This window comes from Mirounga leonina, unplaced genomic scaffold, assembly GCF_011800145.1.
Source record: "Mirounga leonina isolate KUSES-001 unplaced genomic scaffold, KU_Mleo_1.0 Mir_55, whole genome shotgun sequence".
Lineage (NCBI taxonomy): Eukaryota > Metazoa > Chordata > Mammalia > Carnivora > Phocidae > Mirounga > Mirounga leonina.
This window is the reverse complement of record NW_023270816.1, coordinates 3,670,765-3,692,092: the sequence shown is the minus strand read 5'-3', so window position 1 is coordinate 3,692,092 and position 21,328 is coordinate 3,670,765. Positions and strand designations below refer to the sequence as shown.

At 53.8% G+C, this 21,328-nt stretch overlaps 1 protein-coding gene across 1 annotated transcript in view; it reads right to left on the bottom strand.

Moving 5' to 3' along the window:
- Positions 1–309: 309 nt before the first annotated feature.
- Positions 310–21,328, bottom strand: part of LOC118001960 (cation-independent mannose-6-phosphate receptor) — a 97,643-nt gene continuing 76,624 nt past the window's right edge. The window contains exons 36-48 of the mRNA XM_034992156.1: positions 19,422–19,571; positions 16,741–16,902; positions 15,404–15,611; positions 14,908–15,054; positions 13,734–13,968; positions 12,831–12,967; positions 10,275–10,389; positions 8,979–9,125; positions 8,250–8,437; positions 6,306–6,492; positions 3,784–3,936; positions 2,828–2,897; positions 310–2,120 (exon numbers count right to left, since the gene is read on the bottom strand). Coding sequence (XP_034848047.1) covers positions 1,704–2,120; positions 2,828–2,897; positions 3,784–3,936; positions 6,306–6,492; positions 8,250–8,437; positions 8,979–9,125; positions 10,275–10,389; positions 12,831–12,967; positions 13,734–13,968; positions 14,908–15,054; positions 15,404–15,611; positions 16,741–16,902; positions 19,422–19,571 — 2,316 coding nt within the window. The 3' untranslated portion in view covers positions 310–1,703. The remainder of the gene's footprint in view (positions 2,121–2,827; positions 2,898–3,783; positions 3,937–6,305; positions 6,493–8,249; positions 8,438–8,978; positions 9,126–10,274; positions 10,390–12,830; positions 12,968–13,733; positions 13,969–14,907; positions 15,055–15,403; positions 15,612–16,740; positions 16,903–19,421; positions 19,572–21,328) is intronic.

Sequence of the window (21,328 nt, the reverse complement as noted above, 5' to 3'; positions counted from 1 at the left end):
AGAATCCAAACTCCTAGGTGGCCACTTGGACAAGCCGGGGATACCCTGACGTCCATTTTCTCGAAAAGAGGGATGACAGCAGACCTCAAGGTGGCCCTGGTGCTCGAACCTGCCCACAGGAATGAGTCCAGAGAGCACCCGCGGTGCTGCTCAGGAAGGGCTAGCGGGGACCCCCCCACCCCCACCATCCACCCGCTGCCGAAACCCAAGCACAGACCTCTTCAGGAACTTCACAGAACACATAGGCAGCCTTTCACCATCTTTCGGCAACTTTTCACCATCGAGGGGGAAAAAGCAGTAACACCCGACTAATAATTTATCTTTTATTGAAATTGTTGAATACTTTATATTACAGTAAATTTGATTGAAAAAAAATGAGAAAAGAAATCAATTTTAAAAAATACACTCATGTTGAAATCAAATTAGCCAGCCAAACCGAGTACAAACCAAGGGCAGCTTGCTTTTCAGTACATGAATACCACTGAGTCTATATACAATTCTATAATTCGAGAAAAACACTTCAAGAAAGGTGCCAACAGCCAGGGAAGGACAGCGTCCTGCCCTCCCGTCCTGCAGCACTGAGAGGTGGAGCCAGCACCCCCAGCGCAGGAATCCCAAGTGCAACGCTAGGGCGAAGTGCTGGCCCGTCGGCTTTCATGCAATTTCTGTTAAGTCACGCACTGTGCAAATTAAGGCTTCTTATAGGTCGAATGGTTGATAAACACTTTTTTTTTTTTTTCTTAAAAAAATAAGCACAGTAAAGGTGGTATCATGAGAACCTGAAGAGGTGAGACCTATATCCCAAATCTGGGAAAAAGTTATTTTCTCTGACATCTCAACTCCATCCTCACACACACACAAAAATAATCAATCTTTGGGTGGGTTGTTTGAATTCACCAGCCGGCGAAAGAAATACTGATACATGTGCTCTGTGCACCTAGGATTGAGGATGTCATGCAAAAAGCTGCAGCCGTTACTGACTAAAGGCAGAGAACAGGCGAACCGTCCCAAGCCTAGGCACTCGGGGACCCCTGCACGTGCGTGTTCCCTTCAGAAACAGGAAGCAAAAAGGAAGGACAGAATGGAGCATTCTAACTTAGAGGATACATTATTGACCAGCTCAAAATCGCATATGGAACCTTCCTAGCACACCAACAGCTCCTCCTCCGGACAGGGGATGAACCACTATGTTACCCTGCCGTCAGGAAAAAGACTGTGGGGTTGTTTGTGGCGTTTTTTGTTTTTTTTGTGTTTTTTGTTTTTGTTTTTGTTTTTTTCCTTTTTTGCAAACCTGAGTAATTGTCAAAGTCAATAAATAGGAGGAGAGAATTAAATGCTAAAATATAATGGTCAAAACCCTACAGGGCCTAAAGCAGCAAGGGTTTTTCTCAAATACACAGCCCTCGGTTCCAAGATGCGTCTGGCCCAGGCGCACAGTATGAGGCGCACGGCTGCCACGCTTTTAAGTGAGGGCTGGGGACAAAACCCAGGGCCCCGGCTCCTCCCCCTGCGACAGGAACAGAGCCTCGTTCCAAGGACCGTAAACCTGACCTCCTCACCCTCTCCCCCATCACAAAAACTCTTCCCTTTTGAAACAGTTTTTGTTAAAGGCAAAAATGATAGAAGCATCCTCGAGCTGAAGTCTTATTTGGTTGGAGGTGCCTGGTGACACCGGACCTGCGTCTCCTGGAGGCACCAGGAGACTAGATGTGTAAGAGGTCCTCGTCACTGTCGTCGTGGAAGGCCGCCAGGCCGCCGGAGCTCACGGTCTTCGGCGGCACAGGCCTGGACTTCCCTCTGCGGGCCAGGTCCCCTCGCGGCAGCACCCCAGCGCCATCCGCGCTCTCCCGAAGCCCCCTCCTCTGTGGGGTGCGCCCATGCGGCATGCTTGCGGCCCCAGTCCCTCTGCCCAAGTGCACCTTCACCTCCGGGATGGTCAGGACCTCATCCTCACTGTCCTGCTCATCCCCGTGCAGGGAGGTGAGGGCTTCGGCCTTCACAGACTTCGTGGTAACGTGGCCGTTTTCCTGTCCTTCCTTCCCGGGCCTTGGGGTCGGCACCTGGATCTCTTCCATCAACCACTCCGTTTCGTTCTCATCTGCCTCCTCCTCCTTGTTCACCTGCCAGGGACAAAGCAGGACCCTGGAGCCCATCTGAGGCCCCACTCGGTTCTGCTCCCCTGTGGCCCTCCCTTCCACGACCTACCCCCGAGTTGGGGACCCCCTTCCCCTGCCCACTGCAGTCACCACGTTCCCAGGCTCCCCACCAGGAGAGGAAGGGAGGGCTGGCAACTGTCAGCTCCTGAGGAGACCCCCCAAGGCAGACAGTGTCCCCGAGGGCAGGAAAGAGGCCTCTACTCAAGCCAGGTGCCCTGGGGGGACGGGGGGGGACGGGACAGGCAGTAAGAGAAGCCACAGGAAGGACGTGAAGGTCTGAGATAAGCCTTTTAGAAAGCAGTTTGGCAGGAGTACCGCAAGTCATGAGAATGTGTAGCTCTTCAACCAAATGAGGCCTCTTTTAGGGAAATTTATCTGAAAGCAACCATCCAAATGCCAGATGCACAAAAATTTTCATTATTTTTTATTTTTTTTAAATAACTAAAAAAGTAGAAGCAACGAGTATTAAATGTTCTCAGAAAATCAGCTGTAACCACAACGAGAAAAACTTGAAAGAAAAGAGGACAAAAAGTGTGTTTGGGTTAAAAGCAACGGATGATGTTTTCCCTTTCGTACGTCAAATTGCCTACGACGGCATTTTTCTCATCACTGACTGATGTCACCACCGTACGGACAGCTGGATATTGGGGGCAGGGGGGACGGGAAATTACCTTTGAGTATTTGTAGGACACGTTCGCACTTCTCCTGCAGCAGCTGGTCAGCCTGCTCAGCACGATCTCCCTGGAAGGCAAGCACAGTCACTGCAGGGTGGAACCAGCAGGACAGGGGGCCCAGCTGGCCAGCCCCTCCCCAGCCCCACAGCTCGAGCGCCCACCGAAAGAGACGCCTGCAGCCCCCACAACACAGCCCTGCACGGCCCGGGCACGAGAAGCCCATGGCAGAGGGGCGATAAACCAGTTCAGTGAAAAGAACACTCTGGAATTAGACAGAAGTGGATTTGAAACCTGCCCCCCCGAGTGGTCTAGCAAAGGCAAGAGCAAGTTACCTAACAGTTGTGCTTCCGCTGTCCCATGTGACCATAAGGCCACACGTCCCCGCCACCCCAGGCTGCACTGGGATTGTGTGTGCCGAACGACTAACCCAAGACCAGCTCGTACCCAGCCCTTCTGCCCTGATTCTTCGTTCCCGTGCCAGCCTCTCTGGGGTGGGGTGGCCGCACTCAGGACTCTGGACGCTGGCTCCGGCCACACTACAGGGCTCCTGGGCTCGGGGCTTCAGCTTCACTCATGCATGACATGGCAATCTCCTGGAGGGACAGCCACGTGTGGGGACGAGCCCAGAGGATGGCATCCTACAGCAGGCATCTCGTAAATGCTCACTTTTGCAAGGGGAGGCTAGCGTAGAGGGCTCAGCTGATCATCTGCTCATAAAACGTGTTCATTTTCTGTCCATCTCTGGACACAACCAAAGACCAACGTCCTAAGAACGGACTCACACGCCTGGGACAGGCCCCATGGCGCCGGTCCGACACGACACCTTGTCACAGGAACACAGCTATTTACGGAACACAACCCCGGAGACCGCGTCCATACCGTTCTCTCTCACACACACACACGCACACGCACAAGCACAGATCCTGGTGGCCCCGCGGCCTCCCTCCCCTTACCTCCGTTCCTTCTTGTAGAGCAACAGGGTCAGCAGACAGCCGGTGAGCGCCACCAGCAGCAGGCTGAGGACCGCCCCAACGGCCTGGCTTCGCTCCGACAGCCCCCTGCGCTCCGGCGTGTCCTCGCCCGCGCTGTCACCGTCGAGGCCCACCCTGAAAGGAAGCCACCTCACTCAGGCACATGCCACCACAGCGGCGACCCTCGCCGGCCCCAGGCCGGGATGTGCAGACCGGCGGGGGACCAAGTCCTCGGACAGTGAGGTCAGGCAAGAGTACGGCGCACAGGCGAAAGGCGGCGACGCGGGACCGCAGCCTCAGCCCCGGCTCATCCCACCGGGCGGCCGTCAGCTATGAGGTGGCCGAGAGGGACGAGCTGGCCCCACTGGTCTGCCAGGACCACAGCTCTCCTCTCTGGGGCCAAACAGTGGCTGCCACCTGGGGAAGGCTTCTCCCTCACTGCATCTTGTCTTGGGACGCGGCGTCAGTGTGCCGGGGGGGGCGGGGTTTGAGGGACACCCCCCCAGGTCACCGCGGGGTGTGACACGGACAGTCTGTCCAGGCTGCTTGTCCTGGGAGGCAGGGCTGGTGACCAACATGGCCACTCTTCAACCAGCTAAGATTTCACCACTCCCACCCACATGTGGTGAACAGCAGTATATTTCCAGGACCTTAACCATTCAACGGAAACAGTAAACTTAACTAATATAAGACCAGAAGCACCAGGACGGACTTCCCTTTCTGCTCAGAGAACCAGACCTTTGTGGAATGACTCGACACTTCCGAACCCTCGGGCCCTCACGCCTGTGCCGACAGAACCCACTACTGCCAATTCTTCCCCACCCCGAGAAAGCAGAGAGCAAAGTGACAGGGGCCATCCGGGCTGCTCGGGAGGAGAGAGGGCACTGCGACAGGCCACACACACGCAATGAGCTGGATGCTAAAGATGCTACAAATTCAGAAAACCACTCGGTTCGAGTTGGGTCAGAGGGCAGCTGACGGCCCGACCACATAAGGATAACCACACTGATCAAAATTCAGCCCAGGCCATGGTCCCAGGGTCCTGGGATTGAGCCGCGCATCAGGCTCCCCGCTCGATGGGAAGCCCTTCTCCTTCTCCAGCTCCCCCTTCTTGTGTTCCCTCTCTCGCTGTGTCTCTCTCTGTCAAATAAATGAAGAAAATCTTAAAAAAAAAAAAAAAATTCAGCCGGAACCAAGCGGTCTGGTTTGGAACCATGAGGAGGAGGAGCTCAGCGTTCCCAGTCACTGTGTGCTCGGGCGGGGACAGCCCCACGAGGCGCACATCGGCCAGCCCCGCACGCCCTGCCCTGAAAGCCGGGACCAGCGGGGGCACCGGCTGCACGACATCACTCACTTCTAAATGTGCTCTCGTTTCTACTTCTGGGCTCCCCGGTGAGCCAGGAATTATTCTTAAGTGTGCTTTAGTGTCCAAATGGGTTTCTACTTTTCAGTTAATTTCTTGTTACTGGTCCTTAACTTAATTGCACCGTGTGTGTTGTTTATACAGCACCCACATTTAGAAATTTGCTAAGACTTGCCTTACATCCATGTTCCCGGAAAATACAGGACAAAGTGTACTCTTTTTAAAAGTGAATACTGATTTAAGATCTGACAGATGGCATCTGGAACTCCCCCACTGTCCCTAGCACGGTTTCTATGGACTGCAGAGACACCCTTCTCTGGGACACAAAGCCAACAACTGCAAGGGAAGAACTTTTCCTCCTGATCTCAGTCTCAGCACAGAGAACGAGAAGCTCCTATAAGAACCTAACGTGGATGAAACAGGAAGAAAGCAAATACAAGAGGAGAGCAACATGTAACACTGTGTTCTAGATGAGGGCCTCCAAACACAGCCATGACCTAGGCAGAGGGACGAAGGCTGTGGGGTCCGAGAAGAGGTACGTTCCCTGTGGCCACACGGAGGCCCAGATGGCCCTTCCCTCACCAGAAAGCCCTCAGCACAGAAACGCATACTTCCCATGAAAACCTGGCCTGTAGCTGATTTTCAAAATCTGTAGAACAAGTTTTCATTCCTTCAAACACACACAATACATCATTCAAGTTAAAGTAACATTTACCACGTAATAATCTGCACTAGAACACACGGAAAACCGTGCTGGAACACAAAGATGAGACAGAGCGGCCACTTCTGGTGAGCCAGTGAGGGGAAATGCCGGCTGGGGAAGGCCGGGAAAGAAAGTGGGGGCGCTCAGGCCTCGAGCGTGCATGCAGGCGGACGGTGGTGATGGGGGCGTGGGGGGCCAGGAAGGGCAAGACTTGGACAGCCACTGAAGCCGGATGCCGGCTACGTGGGGTTTGCCTCTCTGGCTCTCAGACACACTGGAATGTTCCCACAAGACAACACTGGGGGCAGAGAACACATACAAACACATGCTTGAGCTAAATCCTGAGGGAGCAGGTTGGGGGTACAGCTGGGAAGTGTGCGTCCCGAGCAGAAAGCGGCTGACAGGAAGCTCCGGCCCAGGCCGGGCCAGCGCACTCACCCCAGAGGACACACGGCAGAGGTGTACCAGGAGAACAGGTACTGGCAGTCAGCAGTCTCGTGGCTGAACTCGGGGATCCCATCCTTCACCAAAGGGTCGCAGTGGAAGAAGATGGTGGAAGACACAGACTTCGTCTTATCTTTTCCACACTTAGAGGACGAGGCAAACACCACATCCAGATCACCATCTGTCAGAAAGGAAGACACAATACAGGCAACGTTACCATCAACTTTTCAATAAAGGGCTGAGTGTATCTTTCCACAGTCTGTAAAAAGTTTGCACACACTTAAAATCATGGTAAAGGGCCTTCTTCAAAGGTCCCACATGCACGCTTTTTCACAGGCCGCCCGACACACATTACGGAGCCCCTGCCTCACGTCAGGGAGCAGGGAAGTCTTGAGCCTTGCCCCAGAAGAGGTCTGGCTCTGTCCTCAGCTAACAGTAGGATTCAGAACAGGGGCTGGCCACGCGTTATCAGCGCCTCCATAGACGGAAATGGACCCAGTGGGCAACCAGCCAGGCAACCAACTAAACAAGCCTCCACACGGAGCCCGGGACGCTGGGGGCTCGGTGCGCTCCCCTGGCTGGCGAGACTCCGTGCATATCGTCACACACTGGTGCTGGGAATGGAACCCATCCTCATGCCACAGGAAGAGCATGATGGAAGCATCCTGCTCCCTTCTGGACGCCATCCTATGTGCTTTTTTCCCTTGGCCAATTTCTATCCTTAACCGTGACTGTAACAGCACAAATGAGTCCTGAGTCCTAACAAATGATCAAACCTCAGGGTGGTGACAGAACCTCCCTGAAACCTGCAGCTGGTGTCAGAAGTGACGGAGCTGTGTGCAGACGTTGCCCTCTCCAAACTCCGCAGGCGGCTGGAAGTTCACAGTCAGCCACTGCTACGGGGCTAGGGCGTTCAGTGCATGAAGCGGCCACGTTCACGAACCAAAGGGAGCCCGAGCCCCAAGCCCCACGGCTGGACTCAGGAAGGCCCCACGAGTTCTCACTCACAACTGGCTGAGGCGTGACCCAAATGGACCACCCGCCAGGCTGGCATGTGGGCGCACATCCCCGAGCTGATGGGGGAGCCGAATCGCAGCCAGACGGGGCTCCGTAGCTTCCTACTCTTGCCCTCTGGAATGAGTGGAGACTTGGGAAGAGATTTAAACTGATTTTTTCACGAAATGCAAAAAGTGGTCTTAATACTAAACCGACTTTCTAGCATTGGTGAATACTCAAAGTGAAAAGGTCTGAAAGGAGTTTAAAGAACGACGAATAAAAGCACGTGCAGATGTGACCCGAGTGAATCCAACTCAGAATTACTGGAAAAGAACAGAGAACCACAGGAGTTTACTCCATAATGTGGAATCCTGACAGCAAATCAGGCTGACCTGGCACTCAGCGTCTGCGCGTGAACGCACGGACGTCTGGGCTCCTACCACTCGGGGAGCAGCTGCTTCTCCTCTCGGGGAATCTCTAGGAGCCCTTTTTACAACAGAGCCGGCTGGGTTTTTAAACACATTTAACTTTTTAAAGGGTGTCTAGCCTTTCTTTTCAACCTTTTGACAAATGTAAAATGTCTTACTCTACTATAAAAATATCTGAAGTTGCCAAGTAAAGAACCAACATGACAAAACAAAATCGAAGGCAATTCTTGGACACGCACACTTTATCTTCTGCTTCACCCCCACTGCACAACCTCGGGTTGAAACCAAGTTTTGGTTTTCAGGTGTTCATCTGGAACTGAGGTGACTTTCTCCTAGAGTGAAATGCTCGTCTCACACACACTGTTCAATCATTTTGACAACTGTGTATCAAGACACAGACAGACCGGGCTTCTGCTTTCAAATCGGGGATTTCAACGGAAGGGTTTCTTCATGAAAATTCTAACGTCCCTCCTTTGAAGAAGCTGAACACGGAACACTGATGGAAAGCAATTACCTTGAACGTAGTATTTGGTTTTGTCAGAAGTTCCAACTTTCCTACTGAAGTGTTGGTCGTTTGGTTTAACCTGGCATATGTTGGCCCCCGAGCATGCTGGATTTCTGGAGCTTGTGATGGAGGAAAGCTGGATTTCATACAGATACTTGTCCCCATTTGTTCTCATGTCCCCAGAGGCACTGAACAGCCTGAAGAGACAGAAAAGATGGCAGTGACTCTAGTCCTTCCAGAAACCCATTTACGAGGGACTCAAACACCCGGGAACTGCAGGGCTGCAGGCCACGGCCCTTCTCCGGCTCTGCCGGCCTGGGAGCCCGTGAGGACGCCCGAGGGCACCAACTTCCACCCCATCGTCTTCCTGCGTCCCCAGCCTGCACTCTGAGTGGTGTCCCGCTCTGGGCCCACCCCAGCCTGCCCTGGGTGCGGCCAGCAGCTCTGGCCGGTCCTTGAGGTCCGGTAGCCGACCCCCGAGATTATCAGGAAGGGGAGGAGGAGGGGAGACTTTATTTTTACACTCAAGAGAATTCACCATCTTTGGTGTTAAAACTTCATGGTTGAGTAATGCTTTCCCTCAGTTTAAGCAAAATATGACAACCACCTAGAAACAGTAACTAAAACACACTGCCTATTTATCATCTTGCAGCCCCCCCGCCCCATTAGGGAAAGGTCTAAATTGCTGGCTTCATTTTGAATACATTTCAGTGCTCGAAAGGAAAATGTTCCACTTACTTAAAATAAATATCTCCGAGGCTGAAGCTCTTGCCGTTTATAGGGTTGGTGATGGTGCCGTTCACCATCTGCACCTCCTGCGGCTTCACAGCACAAGCAGCCCGGGAGTCCCAGCTGAAGTAGTACGTGCAGCTGTCGATGTCGAACCTGGAGGGAGCGAGCGAGGACCGCGGTCACGGCCAGCCGGGCTCGGGGCGGCGCGGGGCCGCGGCCGCACGGAGCCTCTTGCGCCTGGAAGCTTGGCTTTCAGGGCTCCATGCGGGCCGAGCCGGGTCCCCACAGAAGCCCCCCCACCGCCGAGCCCTCGCCAGCCCCACAGTGGCCACTGGCAGCTCTGGCTGGAATGGCTATTACTGACTTTTCTCAACAGTGTAATAGGGAAGGTGATGGTCTAGCACATCAGCAATGTGAAAAAGCAGGCAAACTGTTCAACACAGTTTTGCTTTGTTTTGTTTTTAATTAAGAAACTGTGTGACATCTAGGGGCGCCTGGGTGGCTCAGTCAGTTGAGCATCTGCCTTCGGCTCAGGTCATGATCCCGGTGTCCTGGGATGGAGCCCTGTGTCAGACTCTGCTCAGTGGGGAGTCTGCTTCTCCCAGCCCCCGCCCCCCCCCCCTCAAATAAATAAAATCTTCAAAAAAAAGAAAAGAAAAGAAAAGAAAAACAGTGCAACATCTAAAAGCTGGAAAACTTTGCTCCCAAATTTTTGAACTTTATTTTATAAGCTTTTCTGACTCCTACATTGATTTAAATCCTCAGACAATTCCCAGGTCTCCCCAGAAATTCCAGCCCAGCTTCTGGAAGAATCACTGGTTGGGAAACAGCACTCGTATGCTCCCTCTGTTGGCCAAACTCCTCCTAGCACTAGATGCAGAGTTGCCTAGAAAATTCTAGGGTGACCCAAGAGCACCCCAGGTGCCAGCCCCACCTGCTTGGGGGGGTCTCAGGCTGCTTGAACAGCTGGCCTTGGTGGCACCAACCGCTGCCCCTTTGGTTCTACAATGATGTCGAAGGCAGAGGCCGGTGAAACATCACTTGACATTGTCGCTTTAGCCAAGTGACCGTGTATCCGGCCCCTTTTCCAGGAAATCCCTCCCTGTGCGGACCAGCCCCGCACACTCTAGAACAATTAACAGGCCCGGCCCCCTCACCAGGCCCCAAGTCTCAGTGGCTGCACAAACACCCTCTCCCTGCACACCCGTCCGCACACCTGAAATGAAAACCGGGGGGAGAGATGCTGGTGAGCCCCCAGTCCCTACTCTCCACAGCTCCCTGTGCAGGCCCCAACCCTCTCACCTCATGAATGAAGGTCTGCCCACGGTCTTCGCACAGGTCAACTCTATGACGGCAGATGCCGTCTTATTCTCCCCACACTGATAACCTTTTGAATAAGTTACGATGACTTTGTCATCTGAAACACACGAAGGATGGATTTGTGGTTATAAAAAGCTTCGGCGTCAGAATGTTAAAAGCCAAGACAGAACAAATGTTCGGCTCTCTCAAGACTCCTAAGTCTTCAGTCTTGGGTTCTCAGCATGCCAAGCTTGGTGACCGCCTCCGGGTCCGTACCACACCTTGCACGGCTGGGGAAGACCTGGGTTCCAATCCCAGCCCCTCCTGCTCACCAGCTGCCTGACTCGGGGCTGCTGAGCATCTGAGCCCGTCCCCTCACCTGCGCGGGAGGAATACCGCCCAGAGCGTCTGCCACGAGCCCGGCACGATGGGCACACAGAGAACCTCGCCTAACGGCAGCTGTCACAGCTGCTCCAGTTTTTAGGATTCCAGGTCATTTTAGGTGCTTTCCCAACACATCCCCCCCACCCTCCCCACTCGGAACATCCCAGGAGTAACAGGGCAGGAGCTAGACCTCCAAACTACAAAGAGAAAAACCAAAAGCAGAACAACTCAGGTTTCTCAGGTCTCCCGGCTCTGCATCCAACTTTTCCACTTCCAAAAATATCACAGAGAAGAGACAGCTAAGACCCTGACCTGCAGGGTCTAAGAGGTGAGCACTTGCTCACAGTGGCCCCTTGGGAGCCAGTGTGGCGGCCAGCTCAACGCTGCTGCCACTTCCAGCTACTGTGTGTGGCCGCCCGGAGCCGTCCTGGGGGAGCCCAAGCCCACGCTGGCTCAGCGGCACAGGGCGGGGGCCTCGGGAGCAGCGCCCACCCTGCAGCCCCCGACTCTCACACCCCCGAGACCCGGGGGGGCGGGGGGACACAGGCCTTGGTACCAGCTTCCCACCTGTTCTTCCCGGGACACAGGCCAAGGCGTAGGGGACTGCTCTGCCAAAGGCCCAGGCCCTCAGCCCTGCCCAAATTCAAAGCTGTACCAGATGAATTACATATCAGGCTCCTGTGCAAAATTTTGGAAGACAGAATTCTACTGCTTTAAAGAGAAATTCTTAAACTGCCGGGGCATGGGAAACAAACCAACGCAGGTCTTACTGTAGACACCCTCCACTCCCGAGCAATACACTCGACCTTCCCCAGCTCGTTGCCCAACCTGGGACATGGACTCTAACCCCAAGCCCACCCCCACAGAGCTGTGAGGATTGCACAGGCCGAAAGCACAGCTGTAGATAAACGTGACTTCCTGGAACAGACAGTCCATCTCTCCACCTCACATGGCTGCAGCCCTTCCTGAGCATGTGGGTCACGGTGTCTGTCCTTGGACAGCCGTCCTGTTGGGGCCGAGGAGTAAGGCCCCGGGTGTGTTGGGGACCCTGCTAGCCGAACCTTCCGTGAGGCCTTCACCCTGCAAACCTCTTTCAGCTGGCTGTGGGCAGCCGGGGGAAGGGCTGATCCAGTATCTGTACACAACCACGAGACTGCAGAGCAGAGAGCCACCCTCACCCCTCGTCGTGAGCCGTGTGGGAACAGCGGTGGATGGCGGGCTGGGAGGCCGCTCCAGGCGACCCTACCATCTGGTGCGCCTCTCATCCACAGTGACAGTGGTCCCTCGGAATTCCCTGTCTCCCTTCCAAGAGCTCAAGCAGACTCAAGTCACCCGTGGTTTAATCAGGACAACTCGGGGACCCCACTCTACTCCAACAAGGTAAAGGTGTTTTTCTTTACTGGTTCCTCCGAACATATCCCAGTTATTCCTATCTAAGAAAGACCTACCTTTTAAATAATGAAAGACAGGGGCGCCTTGGTGACTCAGTAGGTTAAGTGTCTGACTCTAGATTTCGGTTCAGGTCGTGATCTCAGAGTCGTGAGATGGAGCCCCGCGTCGGGCTCTGCACTGGGCATGGAGCCTGCTAAAGATTCTCTTTCTCCTTCTCCCTCTCCCCATCCCTGCCAAGCTCGTGCTCTCCCGTACTCTCGCTCTCTCTCAAATAAATAATGAAAGATAGAATCTTTCACTCAACAACCAATTGCGACATGAATTTTCTAACACTATTAAAAAGAGCTTCAGTATTTTCTTAATTGTTAAGACATTACAAAAACATACCCCTGAATTATCTTTACCAAGTTCTTGCATAACTGTTCAGCTTTCCTGAGTAAATGCTGGTGCATATAATATGCAGACTCCGGCACTCAATCCAGAGCTGGAGCAAGGATTCAGAGGAATCTTAACCACTGTGACCCTCTCAGGGTAGAAGTACGTTCCCAGGAGAGGTGACCCCCCTACACACACCTGCTAGGACCTGCCATCTCTGGGAATACAAAGTGGTACTTACTCTAATGTTCCAGGAATTACCAAAATGCTTGAGAAACAGTCATAAGGAATGGTATCTGGCGGTTTCAGCTCAAGCCAGTGCTGACCCTCCTGGCCATGAGGATGCCCTCACCTTCCCAACTGCGATGCAACACCGTAAGCATGCACAACAAGGAGCCAGGGCCTTACCTAAGACGTCCAGCCTCTGTGTGTGAACAAGCCCCAAGACCTGGACGACACCAGATGCACTCTTTTTGCAAATGCTGGCTCTGTCAGAGCAGTCGAGAGGCCCTTTATATATTTTCTGGCAGAGATTTATATAGTACCTGTGAAACAACACAGAGAAGTGGAGGAGCAGGGTGCAAGGCCAGTCTGCCCTGCGCACTGGGGTGCAGCTCTCTGCCCCTCCCTTTCAGAAACAGGAACCGTGCTGGTCCCCAAGTGCCCCACGGCACCTCAGAACACAGCACCAAAACAGATTTTCCAGTAAAGGCCCCGGGAGTGGCTGCTTCCTGAAAAAGGGGGCATGGCACCCAGGCAGGTGGGGGTGAACCCTGAGACGGTGTGGTTTAGGAGGGCTGCTGGGTTGGGATCTGCAGCGACTCCAATCCCAGCGAGCTGCTGACCTTAGGACCGAAGGCCTCCAAGTGCACACCCCCACCCCACGCTGAGGCCTTCCTGGTCTGAGGGCCCCTGGCAGAGAGACATGGAGCGGCCGCCACAGGCCACAAATCTCAGACCCACACAGCCCACGGGGTGGGTGCCAAAGAGCTGAGAAAATCAATGCACCCCCCCGCGCACACACACCCAGCAGCAGACAGAAGCCCCTCACAAGCACAACACTCATCGAGACTCATTCTATCGCATGCGGATCGCCGGCTCCTGGTTCCAAAGGCTCCCTTTCTGTCCACCTCTGCCTTCAAACCCAGCCCCGGGCACCAGGTCTGGCACCGTGAGGGGCTCTCGAGCCACCGCAAGCACCGGCTTTACGTGGCAGCCCCAGCTCTGCAGGGACATGGAAGCGGACCGCCAAGAGCCCACCACCATCAGGCCCGAGAAGGACACGGCTGGCACGTGGTGATAGGTACTCACGAGTCTCCTTCATGGACAAAGAACCAAGACCCGGTGAGTGAAGACAACAGCCGTAAGTCGTAGGTTTTGTGCTTCTGGATGAATTTGCACTCCATCTTCTTTGGAGGGCAGACAACTTTTGTTTTCCACTCAAATGTCACCTCACAGCCACGAACTTCACTGAAGACCTGTGGCCTCCCAATATCGGCCTCCTCGTCGCACTTGAAGATAATTGCAGACATCCGGTGGCTGTTTGCTGGGGAGCAGCATGCAGAAAACTCAGACGGCAGCCTGGCCCCCCGCCGGCCCCTCACGTCTCCCCCCCCAGCCCGCTCCGCTGCGCTCCGCCACCGCCCCCACGCCCCCGCCAGAGCTGCGCCGTCTCCTTCACGTGTCCCCCGGCCCGAAACAGACCAAGGCCCCCCAGGGCCCTGTGTCTGCCTCCTCCTGTGCTTAATGACCCCACGGCACTAGCTCAATCCCCCGTGGACGGTATTCAACATTTGGTCACATGTGAATGAGGACAAGAAATGAAAACAGCAACAGGTACCTGTAATTATCTAAACACGTGAGTGCTGTCCACCAGACCAGGAGAAAGGCCCTGTCATAATAAGCCTCAAAACAAAACTATAATAGGCCCCTGCAAATTTAACATTTAGAATTTCTTTATACCCTCTCGCTCCCTGAGCATTTACAAGAATTAAGTCGTTTTCGTGTATCTCCTCATCACGTCCCTCGAGCACTCACGCCCGTTTGTGCCGCCCGTGAGCGGCCCGGCTCAGCCTGAAGCCCCAGCCCCGCGCCGTGCCCGCCGCACGGCTGAGAGCCGGCAGGTGAGCCCACCGCGCTTCCTGCCGACGCAGGCCCGTGACCGGCAGGACTCCGCACAGGCGCGAGCGGCCGTCAGCGGCGCCGGCACGAGGACACCCACCGCCCGAGTTAGAGAATGGGCCCCGCTGACCACCTGGCACCAGCCTGTCAGCCCTGCCCCACTTCAGTCCATGTACCCAGTCACGTAACACATCCCACGGAGCCATTTGAGATGTCCTCTCTTTATGCAAAACAAGCGTGACGTGGAAAAACGACACGCGACAGGGTTAACTCGGACAGCCACAGAGGTCTGAGCACGAAGCCAGCCTGGGGAGGACGCCGGCCACGCGGCAGCCCGAGCCCGGACGCGTGCTCCGCTACGTACAGCGTCTGCAGAAGCCCCACTCGCGGTCTCTGTCGTAGTTGGCCGTGGTGGAGCACCAGAGCCTCGCCCTGCTCTCCAGAACACACTCCTCGTAGCTCTTCCCATTGAATATGAAGGGGAACACACAGGGGTCACCTTCCTCAGTTTCTGGAAAGAAGAACATCGCGTGACCCTGATTACTGGCACCTCAGCTGTGCTTTCGCTGCTGCACACGATCACCTGGGAACGCTCACAGGGATCCCTTATGAAAGCCACCACCCTGAGCCAACATCAGGACCGCTGGCCTCTGGGTCCCAACATGGCAAGAGGCTCACAGACCAGCATGAGCCCGAGGCCAGAGCACTCACACTCAGGGCTGTGTGGGTGGAACGCCACGGGGTCCGAGCCAGGTGTCCGCATTCACAGCATCCGAGCTCCATGCCTCAGTCTCCTCCTGTGGCCGGGTCTACCACCACACTCCCCACAACATAAAACACACCCTGCTACAAAGATTTACCTGGAGGACAATTATCTCCGTTGGCATAACTTAAAATGACAGCTTCATCCTGGTGCCTGTAATCCAGTCTCATCGATGCCAGCCGCCCGAAAGATGCCCCCTTGTTCCTGGAAAGCAGGCAGACACCGCCGTCCTTACAGCCTCCTTCATCCAGGCCTGCCGCCGCGGTGCATACCCCTACACTGTAGGTGCGTGAGTCTCGAGTCACCTGGACAGACAAGAACACGCGTGGGCGTCAGTGGGTCTCCAGGTGGGGAGAGCCGTCGCTCGTGCCGGAAAGCAGGGACTGCCTGCGGGCTGTGCACGGCTGCCTCAGTGCTCCCTTCCTCCTCTCCACTCCTGACCTTCCTCCAGAGGGCGATGCCTGACCCACCGTCTGGGCACTTCCTTCCGTCCACCCCCAGGCCCCTGGCGGGGAGCCGGCTGTCAGACCTCGGGCTGCTCCTCCACCTTCCTGAAGCCCGGGTTCCCCACCTGTGACGCAGGAGTGCTGAGGACAGAGCTGATGAGCGGGAAGTAGACACAGCATCGCTGAGCACGTACGTCGCCTTCCTTGCCGGCCCCACCCTCTGCAGGCTCACACCTGCAGCGCACCAGTCCCACCTGTGCAAGGTCTCTATCACAGGAGCCAGGGCACGGGCCTCGGGGCTCACTACTCCCCAGCCACCATCCCCTGGGAGGTGCTGGGATCTGGTGGCATGGTCCAAGGTGCCTAACTCAGTAACATCTAGATCACAGGCCCCCAGGTGGAGGGTCCCCAAACCCCAGTGACTCAAGATGCCCACGGCCTCATCGATATCACAAATAGCCCATGACACAAAGACCAGATAAGCTCCCCCCCAACACACACACAGATGTATCTCAAGTCAGAGGAACATCCTAGCAGCTGCCTCTATCCATTACCTCTGTGGTCAGCAAAAGAGCTGCATCTGCATCTTGAAGTCAGGTTGGCAGGAGACACAAGGGAATGACTCACAGCCTCTTCTGGGTGTACCAGACCTGGCCCTGCCCTTATGGGATACACGGTGGTCACATGCACGTCCCCAAGCAGCCTCCTGACCTCCGTTGTATCATTTAATCCTCACAAAGCCCTATGGAGCTAAACTCTGAGCCGTGGCGCACAACTCAGGCGTTAGCTGGGCCTTGCTCGCTACACAGTCTAGAATCCCCGACAAGTTGATCCTGTGTGTCCAGGGCGGAGACTAAGCCCATTACCCCTCCGTGCACTGTGCCTCAGTGGTCACATGTGCCCCATCACCTACAACACAAGAAGGTATCACAAAGAACCCAGGCCGCTGTGCCCCCAAGATCAGCGGGCTCCAGCTGAGCGGCATTACCTTGAAAGTGCTTTTGGAAAGGCTGGACAGGTTAAAGCTGTAATGCAGCTGCTCGTCCGTCAGGGAGCAGCCGTCCACCTTCACTTCGTCTGGACAGACCAGTGGGGTCTCCCACCCAAACACAAAGTCGCAGTCACTGGTCCTCAGCAGCATGGGAGCTCCCTGTTCAAAAGAAAACCCACATGGGTCAAGTACAGCATCCTCACACGGCTCTCCTCCCCCAGCTGGCACCAGAGAGAGACCCCCGCTTCCGGGGCTGTGGCCGTGGCGGGGAGGCTGCCAGGTGCTCTGGGTGACCCGCAGTGGCCCCCCTCCAGGAGGGAGGGGCAGGGGCACCACCCTGCAAGGAACCAGGATGGCCCTGCCCACACACCTGGAGCCTCTCGCAACCTCCAGGACGTGGCCCTGCGTTTAGACAAAGTCCCCATGTCCACACTACCAGTTCTTTAAACGTCATGACCGAGCAGGGTATGAAAGTGAGGCCCTGCCAAGGCAGAGGAGGGAGCCGAGCCCTCTGGGACGCTCGCCGGGAGCGTCTCCCCCCCGCTGCTACAAACTGAGGCCACCCCGGACGAGGCCCACACACCACTCGGCCAGACTGCACGCGGGCCACGGAGCCCGCACCGGCATGCTTATGCCCCCTTGCTCAGCAACAGCACAGGCGGGCAGCTGGTCAGGAATTTCATTTTTAGCTGCTGCTGAGAATCGGTTTTTCTATAAGCTTCAGTGGAAAAGTATTCCCACTAAAGGTAAAAACCACAGGGGCAGAAAGCCTCTTTAAAATCTTTCCAACCTTGAGCGCACAACTTCGTGTGAGGTGCCCGGTCTCTGAAAGCCAGTGAACACTGTCACTCTGAACATGACACTGCTGCCCTGAGACTCCGTGCCCGCCCGTGGACGGCCCACCATGTGGGGTTAGCAGTTTCCCAGCTAGGCCGTTACACGCTCTCCATGTGGGAGGCTGAGATAACCGGAGCTCCTCGGGAGGTGGGTCTTCAAAAGAACCCCTCTGAAGAGAGAACTACTGAACGTGGCAGCCTTTCTACAGATTAAGCCACGCTGCCTTAGGCTGTGTGTGCCGATGGCCGCCGGGTGGACAAACTGCACAAACATACAGACACATACCCAGAGATAAAAGGAGTTCGCTGATCACAGCTCTGCCCCCCTGGTAACTCAGGATCATCCTGAGGGCCAACGGACCATCTGTGAACAGGGACGTGTCCAAGGGCCCTGAGGTGGGGGGAGCCACTAGATGGGGAGGGCCCAGGCAGCGATGGTCTGTGTCTTCCCCTGTCCCTCCTCTCCCCAGGCTGCTGCCACGTCACTTCCCACCACTGCCGGGCAGCTAGAGCTCCCTTTCCCTGACAGACCTGCTACAGGCCAACAAACCAGAAAGTCAGCCTAGGGAATCCACAAGACACATTCTAGAACCGAAACCCGTTACCTGAGCTCCTAGGGCCAGATGAGCCTTACAGTTCATCATCTTCAGGATTTTAAGAGGCACATATTTCTATCACCTCTCTCTCTCTCTCTCTCTCTCTCTCTCTCTCTCACGCACGCGCGCGCGCGCGCGCACACACACACACACACACACACACACACAGTCCTACAGTCAAGCACACTCATGTTTCTGTAGCCAAATGTATGAATATTCTTATCAAGTGGGACAAATACCATGAGTAGCCTCCATCACTCATGTCAGAGGACTGAGTTTTCAGAGTGTTACAGATTTCAGAAGCATAGACTCCGCGCTGTGAAGCTGGGCTGCTTGGAGCAAAGAGCTCGCCAGCTGAGAAGGGGGAGTCCCGGCGGCCACTGCAGGGCTGCATGAGTCAGGTACGGCACCCAGCACCTCTGAGTCCCTGTGAAATGGGGGCCACAACCTACCCATTCATCTCCTATTCACAGAGAGAACGTATGCAGAAACTCTGTGGAACAGAATGACACTCGTGATGGAAGCCATGTTATTTTTAAATGCACTTAAAACAGAAGTCGATAACCTCCTTAGAAGGAACATATGCAACTCTGTTAGAGCTATTTTGATTCCAGAGAGGCCTTCTTTTGTTCGCTAACTTCTAAATTTTGGGTTATATCCTGAACAATGATAGCTGCCAAAAGTCTGAGTTACCAATAAGAATAAAATCACTAATGCTATAGTTTTAAAAAAGGAAAAAGCTGACACTTCTATACATTGGTACACATTGAAAACTACTCCTATGCTTAAGTGTTTCACGTTTTTAAATTACAGCAAGCCTCGCTGTGCAAAGTCCGCTCCATTAATTCAGTGTGGGCTTACTCATTGTTAAATTAATGGTTTTAGGGGCACCTGGGTGACTCAATCAGTTAAGCATCTACCTTCGGCTCAGGTCATGATCCCAAGATCCTGGGATCAGGCCCCGCATCAGGCTCCCTGCTCAGTGGGGGGCCTGCTTCCCCCTCCCCCCCCGAGCCCTCCCCCGCTTATGTGCATGCTCGCTCTCTCTTGTGCTCTCAAATAAAGAAATAAAATCTTTAAAAAAAATTAATGGTTTTAAATTATTCAATGCACCACTGACACACCATATGATTGTATCCATTTTCAATACGGGCATCCTTACGCCTGAAGCATGCTTTCTGAGCCTGCAGCTCTGGCTCACTAAACCAGGCTTCAGCCCCCAGACTGTGAACAGGTGCACACTTACCATGCTCACACCTCTCCTACAGTGAAATGCGATCAGTGAGGTGTAGTTGAAATGCTTGTCCGCTAAGCAAGGAGTACTACTTTCAAAATTCAAGTAAACTTCATTAGCTATGGGGTTGAGTATTGGAGGTCCTGTGACTCGGCCAATATCCTAAACAAAGAAAAAAGCAAACAGCATTTCAGGAAATTGCTCGTTGGGTTGGCGAACACAGGCTGATACAGAACTGCAACAACAATACCTCATCTGTTTTGAAAATGAGTAGCATCTAAAGAAACTAGGTTAAGAGCAACTCACTTGACAAGTCTTGACAAAAAAAGCTGCTACTCAGAAAGTTCAGTTTGTCAGCAGTCATCAGTTTCGATCCTACGATTTCTAACAATAGGATTCTATTTCCAATCATGGTGAATTTTCAAAGATTCCAGGCAATAGGTCTCTGTCCAGGAGTATCAAGAATGCTGCATGGTCCCCTATCGCCTGATGGTGAGTGGCGGCAGGAGCCCACAGATCTGCCCCCACGCCGGCCGCCTCCTCACACCCAGCACTGCCCCAGGATTGCTCGGTTTCCTTGGCAGTGCCCTTCGGTACATCCTTGGGAGGGCACAGGCTTATTTCCCATGACGTTTTATTGCTCAGCATAGCATCTGACGCACACTGGCTGCTCAGTAAATATTTCTGAGCAAATAAACCCAAAAACGAAGGAAAGACGAATGGTCAGAAGTGGTGTATGTGTGCATGAGTGAGCCACGGGGCTTTCGTTCATCACCATGGTGCCGGCATGTTCAGGCTATGATGACTCAACACCTACTCCAAGCAGGAAACTAGCTACCGTTTTTAAAATCTGAAAAAGGACAGCCAGGCAGGAAAATACAGCAGATCTGACCTATCAGAAAGGTACTCACATCCAGGGTCCCAACCTGCACGGTCAGAGAGGACGGCACTGAAGAGCTTCCTACTAAGATGTGGTTCACCCAGGCCCTTAGCCCCTCATGCAGGTAGGACTTTGTGAGACTCATATCATGGCCAATTTCCCCACCCGCTCCCATTTCTCTATACCAATGCTGCAGATAATACCCATTTTTAAAAGGACATCTCCAGGCATACCTGGGTGGCTCAGTCAATTAAGCATCTGCCTTCAGTTCAGGTCATGATCCCAGGGTCCTGGGATCGGGCCTCAAGTCAGGCTCCCTGCACAGCAGGGAGTCTGCTTCTCCCTCTCCGCCCCTCCCCCCGACTCATGCGTACTACAAGCATGCTCGCTCTCTAATAAAATCTTAAAAAAAAAAAAAAAAAGGACATCTCCATATCTTATGACAGGACTGCGTAAAGCCTACAGATAGAAATATAGAAATAGACCCTTTTGAGATGCATCTCAAATAATAAAGCACAGCAAAGATTTGATAAAACATAAAGAAAACTCATGAAGACAATTTTCAAAGAGCCAAAGCTGTACTAAAAAGAGCTAGGAGTCCCAAACTTTTAAGGCAGAGTATCCAGCAATTAGCAGATCTGCTCTTGCCCCGAAGGACTCATTTACCAAAGAAAGTGATTGTATCTCCCAAGCACTTTCTTTACCCCAGACATGCATTTCAAAAAAAGAAATCAAGTTCTTATCAGTTCTTTCTTGCCACTTTACATATAAGTTTCCTGATCAGAGTCAACCTTAAGAATCCTAACAGGACACCCTATTCACACGTGTTCATGTTTTCTTCCACAACTCAGAGACCTCCTGGTCGCCATCATTAGCGGATGGCTCAATGCACAAATCCTTAACGTTAATCTTCCCCAACTGGACCCAGGACACACACAGTCCCAGATCCTTTCACCTTCCTATCTGCTTGAGTAACCCTCCACTGAAAGCAAGAAACACAACATGACAGTTGTTAAAAATCTTGCAAAACTTGTTTCTG